General features: G+C 30.7%; 2 protein-coding genes across 2 annotated transcripts; both read right to left on the bottom strand.

Annotated features, from left to right (window-relative positions):
- Positions 1 to 1,816: 1,816 nt before the first annotated feature.
- On the bottom strand, positions 1,817 to 9,080 carry LOC136987959 (piggyBac transposable element-derived protein 4-like). Its single transcript, XM_067285727.1, has 2 exons — positions 7,926 to 9,080; positions 1,817 to 2,002 (listed from the first exon to the last, which is right to left on the bottom strand). Exons 1-2 carry the CDS (start codon positions 9,078 to 9,080, stop codon positions 1,817 to 1,819), a joined length of 1,341 nt encoding a protein of 446 aa, XP_067141828.1.
- Positions 9,081 to 11,953: 2,873 nt separating this feature from the next.
- Positions 11,954 to 17,566, bottom strand: LOC136987958 (alpha-tocopherol transfer protein-like). The gene is made up of 5 exons (XM_067285726.1): positions 17,503 to 17,566; positions 16,309 to 16,460; positions 14,344 to 14,586; positions 12,150 to 12,343; positions 11,954 to 12,031 (listed from the first exon to the last, which is right to left on the bottom strand). The coding sequence occupies exons 2-5, from the start codon at positions 16,394 to 16,396 to the stop codon at positions 11,954 to 11,956; spliced, it is 603 nt and encodes a 200-aa protein (XP_067141827.1). The 5' UTR covers positions 16,397 to 16,460; positions 17,503 to 17,566.
- Positions 17,567 to 17,825: the final 259 nt, after the last annotated feature.

Here is a 17,825-nt window from a genome sequence, read left to right as displayed (position 1 = left end):
AAGCAGTCGGACCTCCTTTTTCTCGGTTTACAGATCGGTAAAATCTGCCCCACTGTCAAGGATGGCTTGTCCAGTCTGGAACTAATTGTTTGTCAGGTCGAGTGGAGGAGGAGGAGAGGGATCGTTGATAAGACAGAGGCGAGATTCGAATAAATGACACCAGTTGAATCAACAAACAGAATTTATTACGAAACAATAAAGAACAGTACACCGAATAACATGGACAGAGAGATTACGTAATAACATAGAAAAGTTCGAACCCGAGAGAGAGTTTACAAATAAGTGGTCGTCATACCTCAACAGGTGAACAGTCGGATGACGGAGTCAATACAATATCCGCAGTGGCGTAGCGGCTTCCAGCGTAGAATTTTCGGCGTTCCGGCTTCGAGTCCTACTAGAGGTGGGAGCTACGAATGACGACCCCTCTGTCCGTGCTCCCCTCCTTTTTATTTCGTCCCCTCGTTAATTTTCTCGCCAATAAGCGAATTTTGTCCATAGTTCCGAGTGTGACTCAGTTTCGAGTTTCGAGGGGAGGGGGAGGTACAGTCATTCCCTTAAGACAGGTCGGTTTTTGGTTTGGAATTTCGTTATTGATGTCAAGATAATGACTTAGAACCTTGCCGGTCAATTCGAACTCTCACACTTACATTGAAGAAACAATTGGTTTATTCTTATACTTCAACATACAATTAATACGTAACTTAAAACTTAAGCACGTTCTATCTATAGGAGGATCTGTTTTAGACAAAAGTTACAGAATATGCTGTAAATTCTTTAGTTTTACTTCAAAAACATTGTTCAACAATTTTTCCTATGTATAAAACTTATTCTTTTTAATTATAATTTTCATAGTAATTGTGTATGAATGTAATAAACAAGTGAGTATCTAAATAGGATTAAATGAATTCATGTACGAAAAAATATGTTCGTGCTAAATTTAATGCAAAAAGAATATTAAAAACCATTAACTAGTTAAAAATAATTAATTGCACGCTTAAATATATATATAAGAAATAAAATACCTAATTAAGATATATCTAAAACACTATATTTATATATAACAATTGAATCTCCAATTGCTGTCACCACCAAACAGCGGTCATTTTTTCAGGAACTTGTTTTCTCTTTTACAATATTGCATACAAAATAAACTGAAAACGACGACTTCATCGGAACAATGGACGTTTGTTTTCATAATACTGTTTTTTTCAGAGGTTTTCCTGATATTATCTCTAAATATAACCGTTCTTATATTTTTGAAAGATTTTAACACATTTTTATAATTTAAAAATTTATATAATTTTCTGACTTATCAATTTTAAATTATACTGTAATTCTTTAAACACAGTAAAGCGCCTTTGAAATAAAATTACTAACATTTTTATTTGAAATTAAAATTTTAAAATTACTCTTATTGGAAATTATTACAATTTGATAACAAAAGTAATAACATGTAATTGAATTTATTATCGTTGGTAACAGTCAAATGTATAAATAAATAATATTTGCTGATAACATAAAAAATAATCTCTAATCATTTTCGTTATATTGGAAATTTCAAAAATATTTATAACTTTTTAGTTCATTTAATACTTTGTACAATATTTTATCCGTATTCTAAATTATTTAATTAAGTATTGAAGACACCAAAGATCATGATATGTAATTGTATCACTTCAAAGACTGATTCTCTTCAGTAAGTGTTATATAATTCTTCGATTTCCTTTAAAAAAATATAAACTTTTCTTATAAATTTTCGTATTTGTTAACAGTTTATATTAACCAGAGGAATGTATTTGAATTTCTGAAAAAATATTTATTGAACCGCTTCATTGTAGTTTTTCACAAATTCTTCGTTATTTACATAAAATTCTTCATTTTGTCTTACTACTTCAAAGTATTCACTGAAATCGAAGTCTGGTAATTCTCCTCCATATTCAACAGGAAGAAATTCTGGATGAATGAATTCATGTAATGATGCCATCTCACTATGTGGAAATATCTGTAAATAAGATATTAAACTTATTAAAAATCAATAAATCACGTGATTAATATTCATTTCCTTCTCTAATTTTTACGTTACAAAAATCACTTCCATGCAATATAACTTTACGACTATATATAAGCTTATTTTTGCCAAAAAAAAACAACTTATTTAGCAATTGCATACAGAGAGAGAATGTTGATAACTAATATGTCGGATTATCTGTGAATGATCCGTTATCTGTTTTTTTATCTTATATTGTAATTATAAATGACTGTTTGAAATTAAATAATAAATTCATAATTTTATGAAGAGTAACTTAACTAGCTGAATTCCTTCTTTGACATCATCAACAATTATATATTTACTAATTAATGTAAGAGCTTCATGATTGTGGAGGAAAATCAAAAAGAGATATTGTATTATATATTTTATATACTCTATACATTAGTAATAATATAACTTTAAAAAATTCAGTGACTGATGCCAACTGTGTACTCTTGTTAGCAGAATTTTTTCTCTGTGCATTATACAGGGTTTTATTTAATTATTAAAGGGGATGTTTTCAGTCATCCATTCGGATACTGTTTCTGTAATTGAATATACAGTACATACTCGTTAATCGGAACCCCGGTAATCGGAACGATTTTCAGTCGGACTGTGTCGTGCTGAATCGAACGTTTTTTGATACTAGATTTATTTCTAAAGTATAATTTTTATGTTTTTATATTCTTCAATATATTTATTTTGTTTGTACAAAATGAAGAAATTATTTTTAACGATACGATAGCCTCGATTATTATTATAAAAATTTTCGTTAGGCTTAAAATCGACGAAAATTCAACACGAAGCGACACGCAATGGAGAAAAATTTGAACATCGGACAGGTTAATATATTTTTTTCGTACATAATCGGTAATCGGAACAAATCACTAATCTAACAATCCCAGTCCCCAATTGATTCCGATTTTTCGGTTCTCTACTGTAATACGTTTGGAATATCTTAATGAACAGTTTTCAGCAATATCGTCATAAACGTTTGACTCTTGCGTTTGCAAGACGAAAAAAGAAAAGGAAAGGAAAGAAAGGAAGGAAAGGAAATCGAAGGAAAGAAAAAATACTCTTGAGAAAAATGTCACTAGTTTAACAAATTAAGTGTAATTTTGATTAACAAAACTTTCAGAATATCAAACAATACGTGCAACGATATAATTATTTAAATTCATATTTTTAAAACATTCTTATGTAATTTGTCAATAATGAAGCCTTTTAAAAAGAAATGTACAGTACGTTGCACAACTTGACATATTGTTTCCATAAATGAATCATAAACAATAGATAAAACGTAATTAGTTTAAAAAATATGCTTTTTTTAAAATACATCCTTTTTTGTTTTATTCTTTAGAAGTACTTACTTTATTTCGTATCTTTGCTGGAAAAAGTGGCAGAGAAAGTTTCAATAATCCTTTGACAATGGAGTTTAAATTGACGTAATGCATTTCTTTGATAAACAGTTGATTGCAATCATTCTAACGTAAAGAAGGAAAAATTCAATAAAGTTAACTAATTTTTTCAATTACTAAATTAAAGGTATATAAATAAAATGGTTTCTGTTAGTTTGGAAGGATTAGAACAAAAGGAGAATTTTAAAAATATACATTTGATTTTAATTTTACGGGAAATTCATATTTTTAAAAGTGAAAAACTATGAAAACCACAGCTTTAAATTTTAAATAAAATATTTATAACGAAAGCACCAACTATCACATATATTTCAATTAAGATAAACAAATTTATTATAAGAACAAAAGTTTTTAACTGTTTTTAACAGTTATTCTCAGGTAATGGAACGTTACGTAGAACGAGAAATTACTTGTATTTATTCTTACGCTTTCACAATGCCGGGCAACAATTTTAATCATAATTTTAATTCATTTAATTCAAATTACATGCTCTCCATTTCAAGTCAGTAGTGTCGTGCCCCTGTAAATCATACATTTCCTTTAACAAAGGTCATCTATCTAACGCATTTTAGGAGAGAATGTTTGAATTAAAATAACAGGATTTTCGGTTTTCATCGCAATTTCCTGTATAATTAGACGGGTGTCGATTGTGTAACTCCATTTTCGACATTAAAGAAGGAGAGACAGAAGGACAACAATGGAAATTTATAGGTGTACAATTTCTGCAAATTGCAGCCCTATAAAATAAGAGAATGTTAAAGAAAAACATTATTAAGTAAAAATCCAATATAGGTACGTGGCCGGCGCTATTTACATTTAAAAACTATAAATACGACTTTTATAAAGAAATAACTTTGCATGTTGTCCTCCTTTTTCACCGTTCGCACCATCAGCAGTCCTTGAACAATTCACACAAATTTCGGAGACGACCTTCCTTTGTAGGCTGCTGCCTCCGCAAAAGAATGTAAAACAGGTAAAGCGTCTTCTGGTGCTAATGCCACAATCGTAAAAATTACATTTTAAGTAAAAAATCTGCTTTACCTGTTTTACATTCTTTTGCGGAGGCAGCAGCCTACAAAGAAAGGTCGTATCCGAAATTTGTGTGAATTGTTCAAGGACTGCTGATGGTGTGAACGGTGAAAAAGGAGGACAACATGCAAAGTTATTTCTTTGTAAAAGTCGTATTTATATTTTTATTGAATAAAAAATCATTATCATTCATGATTGTTTTACGCTTGCGGCTACTAGTACGTGTTTAGAGAGTTCTCTTTTATTTAAATTTGGATTTTTGAATTTTATTAAAGTAACGACGAAAAAGTCACACTAAACGCTTTTTAGGAGCTTCCAACGTTAATTGAAAGTAATAACAAAAAATTAATTTTTAATTTGCTTTTATCACTTCTGGTGTTAATTTGTTAATCTACTGTAGTTTATTGTGTAGCAGATTTTATGATATTAGTAATTCTGTTATCAGGTAAGTGGCCAGTAGTAATGTTCAAAATAAACCACTCAGTCGGTTTGACGAAGACACAAATTTATATTTACAGTAAATGTACAAAATAATCCACTTTAGAGTTACAATTAAATATGCACAACCACTAATTCCAACAACAACCGACTATTCCCGTACAAATTCGTCGAAAGAACTCCTTACGATCAAACAGACTTGTAATTAACAAAACCTCCGAGTCAGGAACAAGTTCGTACTCAACCGCGTAACTTCCAACGAGAGAGTTAGTTAGCACCTTGATAACCACGATCCCCCTTGATCCGATCCGATCACCTCCGATCCGAACTCAGCCGATCCTGATACGAACCTACGATACGAGCTTCTGATACCCGCTGAAACTACGGCTTAAATAGACCCAACGTTCGAATCGTCCGCAATCCAATTTGAATGTTCCCGCAACGGCCGCCAACGGTCACTTCCCGCCGGCCAATCGTCTGTCGGTCGACGATTTGAAACTTAACGGTTCTTCCCACGGAATTTCCTAACGGTCGTTTCTACCGCCGATCCTAACGACTTTTCCGTTATGAAAGTTCGTTATAACAACCCAGGGCGGAAATCGCTCGCCTAGCGATTCCAAACCCTACACCAGTCAACACCTGTGTTACGTTCAATTTCAATGTTATTTAAAGTATTCACTAAGGATACCATAAGTGATAACGATCAAAAAACGAAAAATTCATTATCATAGCTTGTATGTAAATAACACCGATGATATTAAATTTTAGTGGTTAACCCTTCGTCACGCGCGCGCTCAGTCAAATCGAAATCACGCGCGCTCGGTCAATTCGGCACCAATTTAAAAAATTAATTAATAAAAATTTAACATCGGAAAACGGGTATTTTTACTTTAATCCAGTTTACTAATATGTTTGTAATCGAATTCAGTCAAAAAAGTTTTAATTTCATCATAATTTATTGATGATTTTAATTTTTTAATATTAGAAGGTAATTAGCATAAATTACAAAGTGTCGTGTTTCATCTTCGCTCCTGTTCAAGTTTATTGCTCTAGGCACGCGCCGATGTTTGTTTTTAGTTCTACTGGTGATTAGGCTTTTATTTCAACCTCGTCCGTTTTGGTTACAGAAGATGGGGAGACGGGCGTCACGTGATCGCTTACCTCACATTTTACCACAGAAATTACCTTACCTTGAAAGTTTTATTTTTTTTCTCAATTTTAATTATTATTAACTATCTTTTTTTGATGGATTCTCATACTTATATGTGTTATGAAGTTGTAGATATTTTTTTTATTAAGTTTTACAAATTTATTTTTTTTTCTTCGATTTTTATATATAAAATATACGAAAATTCAGATATTTATTAAAATTTATCAGAAATGCTAAACTATAAGTACAGTGTGTTTTACAATACTATTACGAACAGATATCGTCAATTATTTTATAAACATATTTATAATTTTAATTTTTATAAATTATTTAAATTGATGCAACGCGAAGCGCTCAGAATCAATTAATTACTGTCGCGCGTTATTAAAGATGGCGATGGGACTCGATTCAATTACTTCTTCATTTCAGATGTTAATTAAAAAGTGTTATTTTCATATAATATTAAATAGTGTATGTTTATTATAATTAATAAATCTATATAGGAATAATATATATTAATTACTGAGTGTATTTAAAAAATAAAAAAAACGGAACAAAAATATAATAGAAAAAAATGTTTATACTATACCAAAATGTTTTTTACATCTATTCTATTAGATCTATAATAATCCTGACGATGGTGGACTTCACGCCGATCTCTGAATAAGCAAGAGACGAGAAAATTGACATCCAGGCGACACTTAACGCCTAGATGTCAATTATCTCGTCTCTTGCTTACATCTATTCTACTTTCAATACAAGAGTTATATAAATAATAATTAAGATAAACAGCATAAATTGGTAATACAGATAAAATTATATTATATATTATTTATTTATACATTTAAATATTCATTTCTATTATTCGTTTATACATTTTACATTATACAATGCTAAAATTTTATGTACATCTTGTATTGCAAGAATTATAATTAACGTATGCAAAAAAAGTTAATTTTTTATTTTCTGGGTTAGGCATAAGGGGTTGCTTTCAGTGACTTGCAAACAGGATTTTTTAGATGCAGTATTCAACAAATAAACAATTTTTATTGATATATATATCTATAAATATCGTTCATTTGTTGGACAATATTCAAAAGGTCCTGTTTGCAAGTCACTGAAAGCAACCCCTTATGCCTAACCCAGAAAATAAAAGAAATACAGAAAAATAGGTAATATAAAAAATGAATACGTTCATATAGTATTAACTTTCTAATTCTATTGTTCTTTCTGAACTTTCTATACATGACTTACATAAATTATGTGAGTGCTCACCACAAATGTATTTATTACATCGAAAACATTTATTTGTCGTCTTTCTGCCTTTTTTATAACCGCAATCAGAACAGGATGATCGCTTCCGTGATGTTGATGCTGCAGATGTGGATGCCGCAGATGTGGATGCTACTGATGTTGATGCCGGTGATGTCCCTGTTGATGCTGTTGTTGATTCTGATTCCGATTCTGATGTTTCATGTTGCAATTTAGAGAATTGAAGGGCTGCCGTTCTAATGTTTCTGGGTAAATTTTCTTTTTGTGCACGTAATTTTAATTGCGGAGTCATTAGTTCGATCGATAGCAGTTTCATGAAGTGTCTTCTGCGTTGATTTTGTGGAAGTTTATTATTCAGATAATAAATGACATGAGAATTTACGGCCGAAATATTTAGCAAACTATAAAAAATAACAAGGGGCCAGCGTCGGCAGTATCTTGCGCAATTATAACGTGACGCCAGTTTATCAACAACGTCGACGCCTCCCTTTGTAAGATTGTAAAACGTTACGATTTCGGGTTTGTTTTTTTCCTCGGTTGAAGAATCAATGCTATTGTTGTGGTGTAAAGTTGATAGTAAGAGAGTTACTTTATTTCTTTTGGGAGAATATGAAACTAAAGTACACTTTTTTTGGAATCCAAACATGCTACTGAATACAGTTCTGTTTCTCGAAGTAATGAACTCTGGCGGTATTTCTCTTTTATTTTTTTTTAAAGTACCGACTGACGTCAGCTTTATGTCTAATAATTTTAATGCAAGTTCGTAACTCGTAAACCAATTATCAAATGTTATATTCCTTCCAGAGCCTGCTACGGGTTTACATAATCTTAACACAACATCTTTAGGAGAATTACTTGTGAAATATTGGCCCTGCGGTTGCATTCCCGCATATACTTCTAAGTTGCTACTATAAAAAGTCCTTGAATCTGTCAAGGCAAAAATTTTTATCCCATATTTTGACGGCTTGCTTGGAATATATTGCCGGAATTGGCATCTGCCCTTAAATGCCTCCAACATCTCGTCTATAGTTAAATATTCCGATGGGTAATAATTCTTTTGGCAATTAGTAACAAATTTCTCAAAAAAATCTCGCACCGCAGCGAGTTTGTCAGTATTACGACGATCATTTCTAGTAGCTTTATCGTCAAATCTTAACGCTCTTATTAGAAAACTAAATCTTTTCTCTGACATCACAGGTTTTATAATTTCTATTCCGAAACCATCGGAGGTCCAAATATCTCGCAAATTTACTGTATTTAATTTCATCACCGCACATGCAAACAATATTCCTATAAAAGCTTTTATTTCACAAATATTTGTTGAGATGGCATCACGCTCGCGGCTAAATTTTTCTTTTATTCTCTCTATATACTTATTTGTATTTTCGACAATATGATTTAATATATCGTCATCAAAAAATAACTTCCAGCATTCCGAAGGTGTTTTGACGAACTTTGCTCTTCCATTTGGGCCAGGCAAATGAGTTATAATATTTTCTTTCTCTCTCCTCTGAGTTTGAAGGGGCATTTCCTTATTCCACCTAGTTACACGGTCTTTACCCATAAAAAATGAACCAGAAGTACTAACCTCGTCTAGGTCTGAACAAGATTGTTCAGATTCAGAGTCCGATTTTCGCTGCTCCAAAATATCATCCTCTTCCTCCGAAGAAAAAACATCATCATCATCTTCAATCATCTCTGTTATCTCCGAAGATGAAAGCAAGTAAAAATTACTTTTATCCATAGCGCTGTTTTAACACAATCGTAAAAAAGAAGAACTATACTCGAAACCAAAAACAGCAACAAAAACAATGACGAGCTAATGCGAAAAAACTGCACTTATATAGTATCAGAGTAAAAAGTCACGTGACAGAGAAGGGAGAGGACTAAAATTTACCAAATATGGAAATATGTGAATAGGGTTCCTTATTTGGTAAATTTTTTGTAAGCTCCCTTTTCTGTCACGTGACTCAATAATTACTGCCCTAGACCAAGCCTAACCTTGTTTGGGAATCGAAGTTTTAATTTAAAAAAATACAATTTGACAGGAGATTGATTTATTTTATTTATTTGTAGTTTGGTATCATCTTACGAAGTTTTATGACAGTAGTTCCAATAAAATTTTTATTTATTTAAGTAATTATAATTATTATTTTACCTATCATTCAGTGTTTTTACGGCAAAAATTGAAAATTTTAAAACATTCCATTTCTGGATTCATCTGAAGACAGGTACTAGAGTTATACCATTTATTTGAAAGTTTATTTACATTCTTAGAACAATAATACATATTTGAAAAGACGGCAAACAAAAAAAAAAACCCTCATAAAACCCATATGATCTATAAGTATTAAACCAACAGCAATAAAAGAATATTCCAATTCATGAAAGACAAAATATAGGGGAAAAAATGTATTTTATAAAACTTAACATTTTCGATGCTACATTTTTATGTGCATAGTTCATATGTATTTTACAAGCGATTTTTTATATCGTCTATTGAAATGTGTACTATTGTACATGTGAGATTCCAGACAGGGTCCAAATACCTCGCAAAACGTAAGAGAAATAGAAAAATTTCTCTAGAAAAAGGACTGTGTAACATCAATATGTCGTGAAGGTACGAAATAAACAACGTAAGTCGCAGGTGTGACTTGATCATAGGTGTTAAATGTCAAATAGAAAGATTGAACTTCGACTTGGACGCTTGTATCAACGACAAAATTTATATAAAACGCAAAAACAGCATGGCCGGGGAGAAGAAAAAACAATCGCGTGATGGTCATAAAAATGTCATTACATCCTCGATTTCTCTACTATCTAACAGAATAAAATACTCGTTGGTGTAATAAAAAATGAAATTTTTATTATATTTTCTGTAATTTGATTTGTAAATGCAAAAATTAAACTTAAAAAACATCAACTCACTATAAATAATTTTATTTATTGACATCAGATTTATTAAATTTCACGAAATTGTATTATTTTTAACCTCAGAGTAGTAAAGCTTGTTTTTTCTAGCAAAAATAATAGACTCGCTAGTCCTCAACTGTCAAAAAGAAGAAACTACTAATCGCTTTATTACTTTGTTTTCAAAAACTCCCCTTTCTATCAGCTGATAGTAAAATGGCTAACAAATTGTTTACTTTCACTTAGAAAAATGTGATGATGTCATAAAACTTTATAAAAACATTTAAAAATACCAATGGAAAAATTTAAATTATTTCTGATCAAATTTCAGTTTATTAGAAGTAATTCACTTTAAAATAACGCCATTATAAACAAAGAAGCGCGCGCGCGCGCCACCGCTGCGGCTATTTTTAGTAACAACAACTGGCGGGAAATTTGAAAATTGAAATCCGAGATAACGCGCGCCATAGTGCCGATTTGGCACCAATAATTAATTAAAAATAACGGAACGCTTTAAGCAAAAAATGAATAGCGCATCATAAAATTGAAGAAAAATTAGACAGGTAATAATTTTTTCAGATTTTTCGGACAATTAGAATTTTTACACGAACTAATTAAAAATCGATTGGTGCCGAATCGGCACTAGGCGCGTGACGAAGGGTTAAAGGTTTTGGAGTGGGAAGATACAGAGAAGCCATGTGTCATATCTCGAAACAGGTCGAATTTAGTAAAGAATTTACTCGTTGTTAGCATTTCTAATTTTTTAAAACCATTATATTAACGAATTGTACGGCGTATGCTCTAGCTATTGGTGCAGGATACACCCAACACGGTGTTTCAGCCTGACAATTCCTGACTGCATGTCACAACTTTCACCAGCCCAAAGGGAATTCACATCATTCCCTGGCCGTCAGTTTTTTCGCCAATAGAACACATGTGGTACCTCATCCGAAGTGAGGTGAACTAGAGATCACCGTCATATATTGTAGACGATGTGCGCACGAGGTAACGCAGCTTGGCAAGGGATGCCTCAAGCAAACTTTATTCATCTCATTGATAGTATGTCTCGCTATATAGCGACCTTTACTGAGGCCATACTCGTTATGGAATAAACAGGTATCTTTTGCATAACTCTGTTTGTTCTTTTAATGATTTGAATGTTTCTATCACTTCTTCCCATCCTGCAATGTGGTTACAAGCATTCCTCTTCGTCATGACCTGACCAACATGATTCTATTGTTAAAATAAAGGTAGGATGTACAGGAGCATGCCGTTACTAATTCGAGATGAAGAGCATATATTTTAAATTAAATTAATTAAAATTATGATTGAAAATTGCAGCTCAGCATTATGACGATATCATAACAAATAACTGCTTTATTATTTTATTACCTTTAAATTTAGTAATTATTTTTACTTTTAATTTATTTAGTATTAATTTTAGTTTTAGATTTATAATTATTTTTAATAATTTATTTATTTATTTGTTTATTATTTGTTTACTTTTTCGCAGTTAATGAATCTTTAATTACAATTTTTAATTTATTATAACTTTCTTCTTTTGCTACAAAACTATAGAATTTTTTTTTTGAAACAAAAGATAATAATCTTGAAATTTATTTTAATTTTTGCTTTACAAATTTGACAGCTTTTTAAATTTTAATTATAAGAGAGGGCGTTATTATCGATTGAGTGTCGGGCTACCTATTATACTCTGAAATTAGGACTATGATCGAAGTTTTGATGAAAATTTGCCACAATCAGATTTTGAGAACGTACACAATTCTGTAATATATATAATAATAATAGACACTTTATAAAGTTCCTTCTTAATAAAAGATATTAATGATTTTCTACTTTGAATTTAAACAAATTAAAATGTTAAGTAAAAGTTTATACTTACACTTATTAAGCTCACTAAGTTATGTATAAATTTTGGCGTGTATTCCATTACTTGCTTAAAAGTAAAATTTTTAGTGTCAAAAATTAAAACTATTCCATTTTCTTGACATTGGTGTAAAGTGAAGAGTAAATCTGCTAAGAGGAATGTAACGCGGTAAGTATCTATCAAAGGTACTTCTGAAGGATTCCAATGTCCTGTATATTAAAAAATATCAAGAATAAATTAAAATACTCTTATTTATAAGTAAATACAGTGCACTTTTCTTACTCCGAAAGTGAACAAATTTCGAAATTTCATCACATCCTCATTTTCCGGAGGTTCGTCTTAATTTAAGTAATGTCCAGTAGCGTTGTGTTTGTTGTACTTAGTGGCTGTTAGCAAGCGGAGTGTGCGCCTTGATCAACGTTTATGTGTTGTGGTGTGGTATATTTGTTTTCACATACTCTAATATCTGTGTTGCTCATAAATTGTGTAACTACATTTGTGTAAGCTTTATATTATATTAATCATGATTACTCTGGACATGATACATATTAATGGTTCCTTAACTCTTGAACCTCTAGACTCTTGAAATTTGTGGATAATCCTTTCATGTGTTACAGCGTAATATCCAGAGTCTTCAGAATGAAAAGTTGTTTGCCTGTAGTCTTTCTAACTTTATTTTAATTATATATATAACCATGCTAATTCGTATAACTCTGTATCATTATTCGTTCGAATTAGCAAAAGTATACTGCATTTCAACTTTATGTTAAAACTACAAAACTAGGCCTAAGTCTAAAATTTAATATGTAGAAGAAATACGTACATAATGACATAGGCAACATTATTCGGATTTGGCGGTCTCAAGCGCGCAACTGATCACGACACAACGTTATTCGAGCGGCTTTTACTATCCTGTGAAAACGTGAACGCACTCCTCTCATTTGCTCGGGTGTCATGGCCGACGACAAGCGTTGATACGTTACAAGTTTTTTTCCTTGCAACAAGTTTTTTGTATATTGTTTTTCAACTATTTTATCTATTTGTATAGCATTTATTTCAACCCTCAAAAAGTTGTTGTCGCACTTAAATAACTTTTTCCATTAAAAATATCATTTTTGTATTTATTTTATAATTTTGTTTTTTATAACGTTATATCGACAAAACGACATACATACGCAATGGACATAATGACATATCTGTGTCATTATGCCCGTTGCTCAGTTAAGAAACTTATGCAGCAAGTAGACTGAATGTGACTCATTTCTTATATTTATAGTGTGTTACTAGAGTTAAATTCACTCTTGAAGAATACAAAATATATGGCACTTATTATTAGTTTTACTAATAAAATTTTGTTCGAATTACAAAAAATAAATACGTATGAATGACTTTGATCTTAATAGTCTTGTAAACTGAGAACACTTTCCCGTAGTTTTGAGGATGATAAAGTTTAATCTACGGTTCATTAAACTTAAAATCTGACTGTTGAGCAACTACTAGTTAGCATGACAAAAAAATGAAATTTTAGAGAGAACAGCGAGATTTGATAGCTTTTATAGACAGCGATAGCGAATTGAATAAACTCACTAAACACTATAAGTTGGACAGGAAATCGCGTTTTACAAAGTGGCTGGCTACGCAGAGAATTCTGGACTTTATTCACGTGTTTCACACGAAAATAATAGTCAATTTGCCATAAAAACTTGTCCGAATTATTCGTTTGGATTGGATTTATAGAATAAGGCGGTGCAACACTTATGCGCAATGCCGAGAGTAGTTGCCTTTTAGGAGGACTTTTCTGAAAAACTGGAAACTGGGCCTAATTTTGGTTCTAGATACTGAAAGAAAATCCGGATAACTACGTGTAGCCAGATTGTTAAGCCTAAAACCGCGACCTACTACTGATGATTTTTTTTCCGTTCAGACATTGGTAGGCACACCTCTATCCTCCCGATAATAAAACTTTTTTGATAAATCGCTGAAGCGTTGCACTGTGTTATTCCATCAGTCATAATTCAACTCAATTTTCAAATGTACAAATTATGTATATCTTTTCTGATCGCAATAACATCAGGCTGTAATTACAACTTCCATTCACAAGTGTTAAGAAATAACGTATGTTAATGTAAATTAATAAATAACGTATTATATAATTACTATAAATTATTTACAAGTTAAAAAATAAATTAAAACTATTTAGAAATCTTACCCAATTGTCCTATACAAATAAATCGCCCATTTTGATCAGGCTGAGGTAAAACTTTCATACAATTTGAAGATAAAGCTTTTTCTAACTTCGATGGAAGTAGATTTTTAAAATATGCCGGATATTCTAGTCTTGTAGAATAATAATTCCTAAGCAATTGAAGTGAACCTTCAACATCAAATTTCATCCCACGAAGAAATCCAAGAAGAAACCTGTCGTCCATTTTGCATTTGATTTTATTTTCAACTGAAAAATTGATTAAAACTTATTATAAAACGAGGCATTTAATAGTAATACTGTTATAAAAAGTATCGTAAGATTCATAACCAAAGACATTTTTACATATTTTCAAAATTATTGGATATTAAAATTACCACTTGATATTTTGAATTATAAATCCTATAATTAACAAGAAATGTTTAATATGAGTATATCTTTATTCTTGACGTGCATACAGATTACTTATTGATGTGTGTTCCGAATTTCATAGAGTCATTCTAGGAAAATGACCTAGGCATATTATGTGTTTTGGCGTAGCCATAAAATTTCATGGTAACATAAAAATATAATTTCATGCCTATGCTAAGTAATATCAACTGCAATGCATTTTTCACAGCTTGAAATGCAGTACTTTTAAATAATAAAAAGGAATTTATTTAATATGAGAAATTAAATAACTACAGTAACATTTCTGGAATAAAAAGAAATATGAAATCAACAGCCCTCACGTAAAGATAATATCAACTAAAAAAATTTCTTCCTCTCTCGTTGTTGGAGTTACTCCCGTACGTAAACAAAGAAAACAATTATCCCTAATTTTAAAATGAAAGAAAATATTGAAATCAAAAAAGATACAGGATAAGCAAGCAATTGTATTAAAATACTGTAACAGAGCAAAAGATTGATAAAGGGAACCAAGCATCAATAAAATGAAAAGGAACAATAGAAGCAGACACTGCATCTTCTGAAGAGATGTGGAATTCGAAACTTGATAACGTAATCGAACCTCGATATCGCGCCCCTCTCATATAATGCTAATGAATATTCCTCTTAAAAGTAAAACTAGGAATGCTTTAGCTTCTGTGAATTAATAAATGTACTGTACAATCTTACATTGTTTAAGGATCGCTTCGTGAAATAACATGACATACACACCCTGAAACTTCGATCTTGTCTGTATACTTCACTGTTTTAGATAACTAATTGTTTGAAATTCTTCGGTTTGGTTTATTTCTTTACGGTAGAGTTACACGTGGTCGATCTGCCGAGAGGGATTTACAGAAATTTCATAAGAAAACAAATGATGGCGCTACATCGAGGTTTGTACCTACTCTAACTGGAATGAAATAGCAAAAGTCTGACGTCAAATTGTACTAATTTCTTATGATACATTTCAAACTATTTTATTAATTCTGTTATTAATTCTGTATTCTTAAACCATCTCCGAATTTAATTCATCAAAGAACGAGTAATTACTTATTGTGACATCAATAGAATGCCGTGTTGAAATTTTTAATCATATTTTCAATTTATTTAATATAAACTATAGGCTTTCTGCATGAAATTACGTGTCTTCGCTCCCCCTCACATCAAACTTTTCCTGTTTGCAACAGAGTTATACCTGTCATCTAATTAACTCATTTCAGGGGAAAATATTCGAATTGAAATAACATAAAGTCTCTCTCGATCAAAAAAATCTATACCGTTAGTCGGGACTTGGTGCTCCTAATCCTTCCATATCTCGTTCAATATTTCACCTGTTTAACTACATTATTGAGATTTAAGAAGGAGAGGCAGACGAACGGACAGGTGAAAGACAGTAGGAATGTATAGGTCTACATTTTATTTTATTTTTTTTAACTGCAGACGAATTATTGAGAAATATATATTATTATATAAATTTCCTGTCTTAATAATACGTTCGGAATATTTTATATACAGTACGATAAAGTCTATGAAAATACTTACTTATAAGTTTTTTAAAATCTTCAAGAGCATTCTCATCCCAGGGGTAATCTTTACTGTCCTCAGGAAACATTTTGTGAAATGCATCCATCTTAATAATCCCTCAGTTTACTTTTTCTGTCCTGGAATAGATATTATAAGCTGTTTAGATGCTGCTGTAAGTAAATTTTTAATGTGTTTTAAATATCTAATGGGGTTTATTTTTTTAAAATAAAAACACAAAATATATCCAGATAAAACTATGAAAAAAAATTCTTAGAGGCCAAGTTTCGGCTTTCGAAAGCTTTATGTAAATCTCAAGTTCTAGGGACATTCTCACTTAAGACTGATTGTAACCTTTTTTAGGCATCAGTTGGTAAAATGTAATGCTTTACGTATGGAAAAATCCTTTTCTAAAAATTCTGAAAGACCGAACCAAAAGCTCTTTGTCTTATCCTATTTAATTTTTCAATTAGATTACAGCTTACAATTTCAAAAATCAAATTTTCTAATTTTCTATGAATTGTTCAAATCTTAAACAAATTAATTAAAGAAAGTTAATTAATTGATTTTTTAAACTTTTAAACCGTATATTAATAAAAGAATTAACTAGAATTCTAAGGCGAAGTGCTATTCCGTCCTATCTTGTTCCGTTTTCGAGAATTTTTACATAAAAATTTTCCAATTCATAAAGCATTACATTTTTAACGATAAATTATATGTTACGATCATTTTAAATGTTTTTAAATCATTCTTTCAATGGCTTTTAAAACATTCAAATTTAGAGTCCAGAGTTCTCCCAACTACTCGTAGTAAATTTATCACCCATAAATTTGTACTTTTACGCAATAAATAAATTTAAATACATTTTACCTAAGGGTAAATCATTATTTTTGTAGCCTATAAGTTATTTTCTATTATTTAAATAAAAGTACAAAAATTATTTACGTTTTAACATTATTATATAAACATTAAAAGTGACTTTCAACGAAGAAAATTAATACATTTTGTGTGTTTGAAGGACAAACTTAAACTGATCGAAACTTTGTCCTTCCAATAAACAAAGATTGTAGAACAGAAACAACTTTATAATGCTATCAATAAATCGATATAAAATATTTATATAGATATTATTTTAGTATTTCTAGATAAATTTTAAAAATATCTCTACATAAATTAGTAAAACTCGTATGTAAATCTGTTACTAAAATCACTCACCTGATTTAATAGAAGCAGAGTTTTGTCTGTCGATTGTTCAAATCAATAAGAATTAATCAGCTGTGCATATGACTAAAATAAACTGATAACTACTTATACACTAAGATATAAAGATAAATCATAACGATTGCAATCGCTCATCTGTACAAACGTCACTTCATTCCTGATAACATTAGAGACATAAATAAAGTATCTATTATCACTAGAATTGGAATATTAGAAATATTTTAAAATTATTTTAAACTTTAAACACGTGGAAACAAAACTGGCGCAAAATATATTCAATTTGTTTTATGTGACGAAAATTTAAAAGTAAACCACTA

This window comes from Centruroides vittatus, unplaced genomic scaffold, assembly GCF_030686945.1.
Source record: "Centruroides vittatus isolate TY-2023 unplaced genomic scaffold, ASM3068694v2 scaffold_2931, whole genome shotgun sequence".
NCBI classification, from domain to species: domain Eukaryota; kingdom Metazoa; phylum Arthropoda; class Arachnida; order Scorpiones; family Buthidae; genus Centruroides; species Centruroides vittatus.
This window is presented reverse-complemented; position numbering and strand designations above follow the sequence as displayed.

Coding starts and splice junctions, on each gene's coding strand:
- LOC136987958 (XM_067285726.1), bottom strand. CDS start 16,396: ATGGATGCATTTCACAAAATGTTTCCTGAGGACAGTAAAGATTACCCC. Junction 12,344..14,343: donor TATTTGTATAGGACAATTGG/GTAAGATTTCTA, acceptor TTTAATATACAG/GACATTGGAATCCTTCAGAA. Junction 12,032..12,149: donor ACTTAGTGAGCTTAATAAGT/GTAAGTATAAAC, acceptor TATATATTACAG/AATTGTGTACGTTCTCAAAA.
- LOC136987959 (XM_067285727.1), bottom strand. CDS start 9,080: ATGGATAAAAGTAATTTTTACTTGCTTTCATCTTCGGAGATAACAGAG. Junction 2,003..7,925: donor ATTCTCCCAAAAGAAATAAA/GTAACTCTCTTA, acceptor TCTTATTTACAG/ATATTTCCACATAGTGAGAT.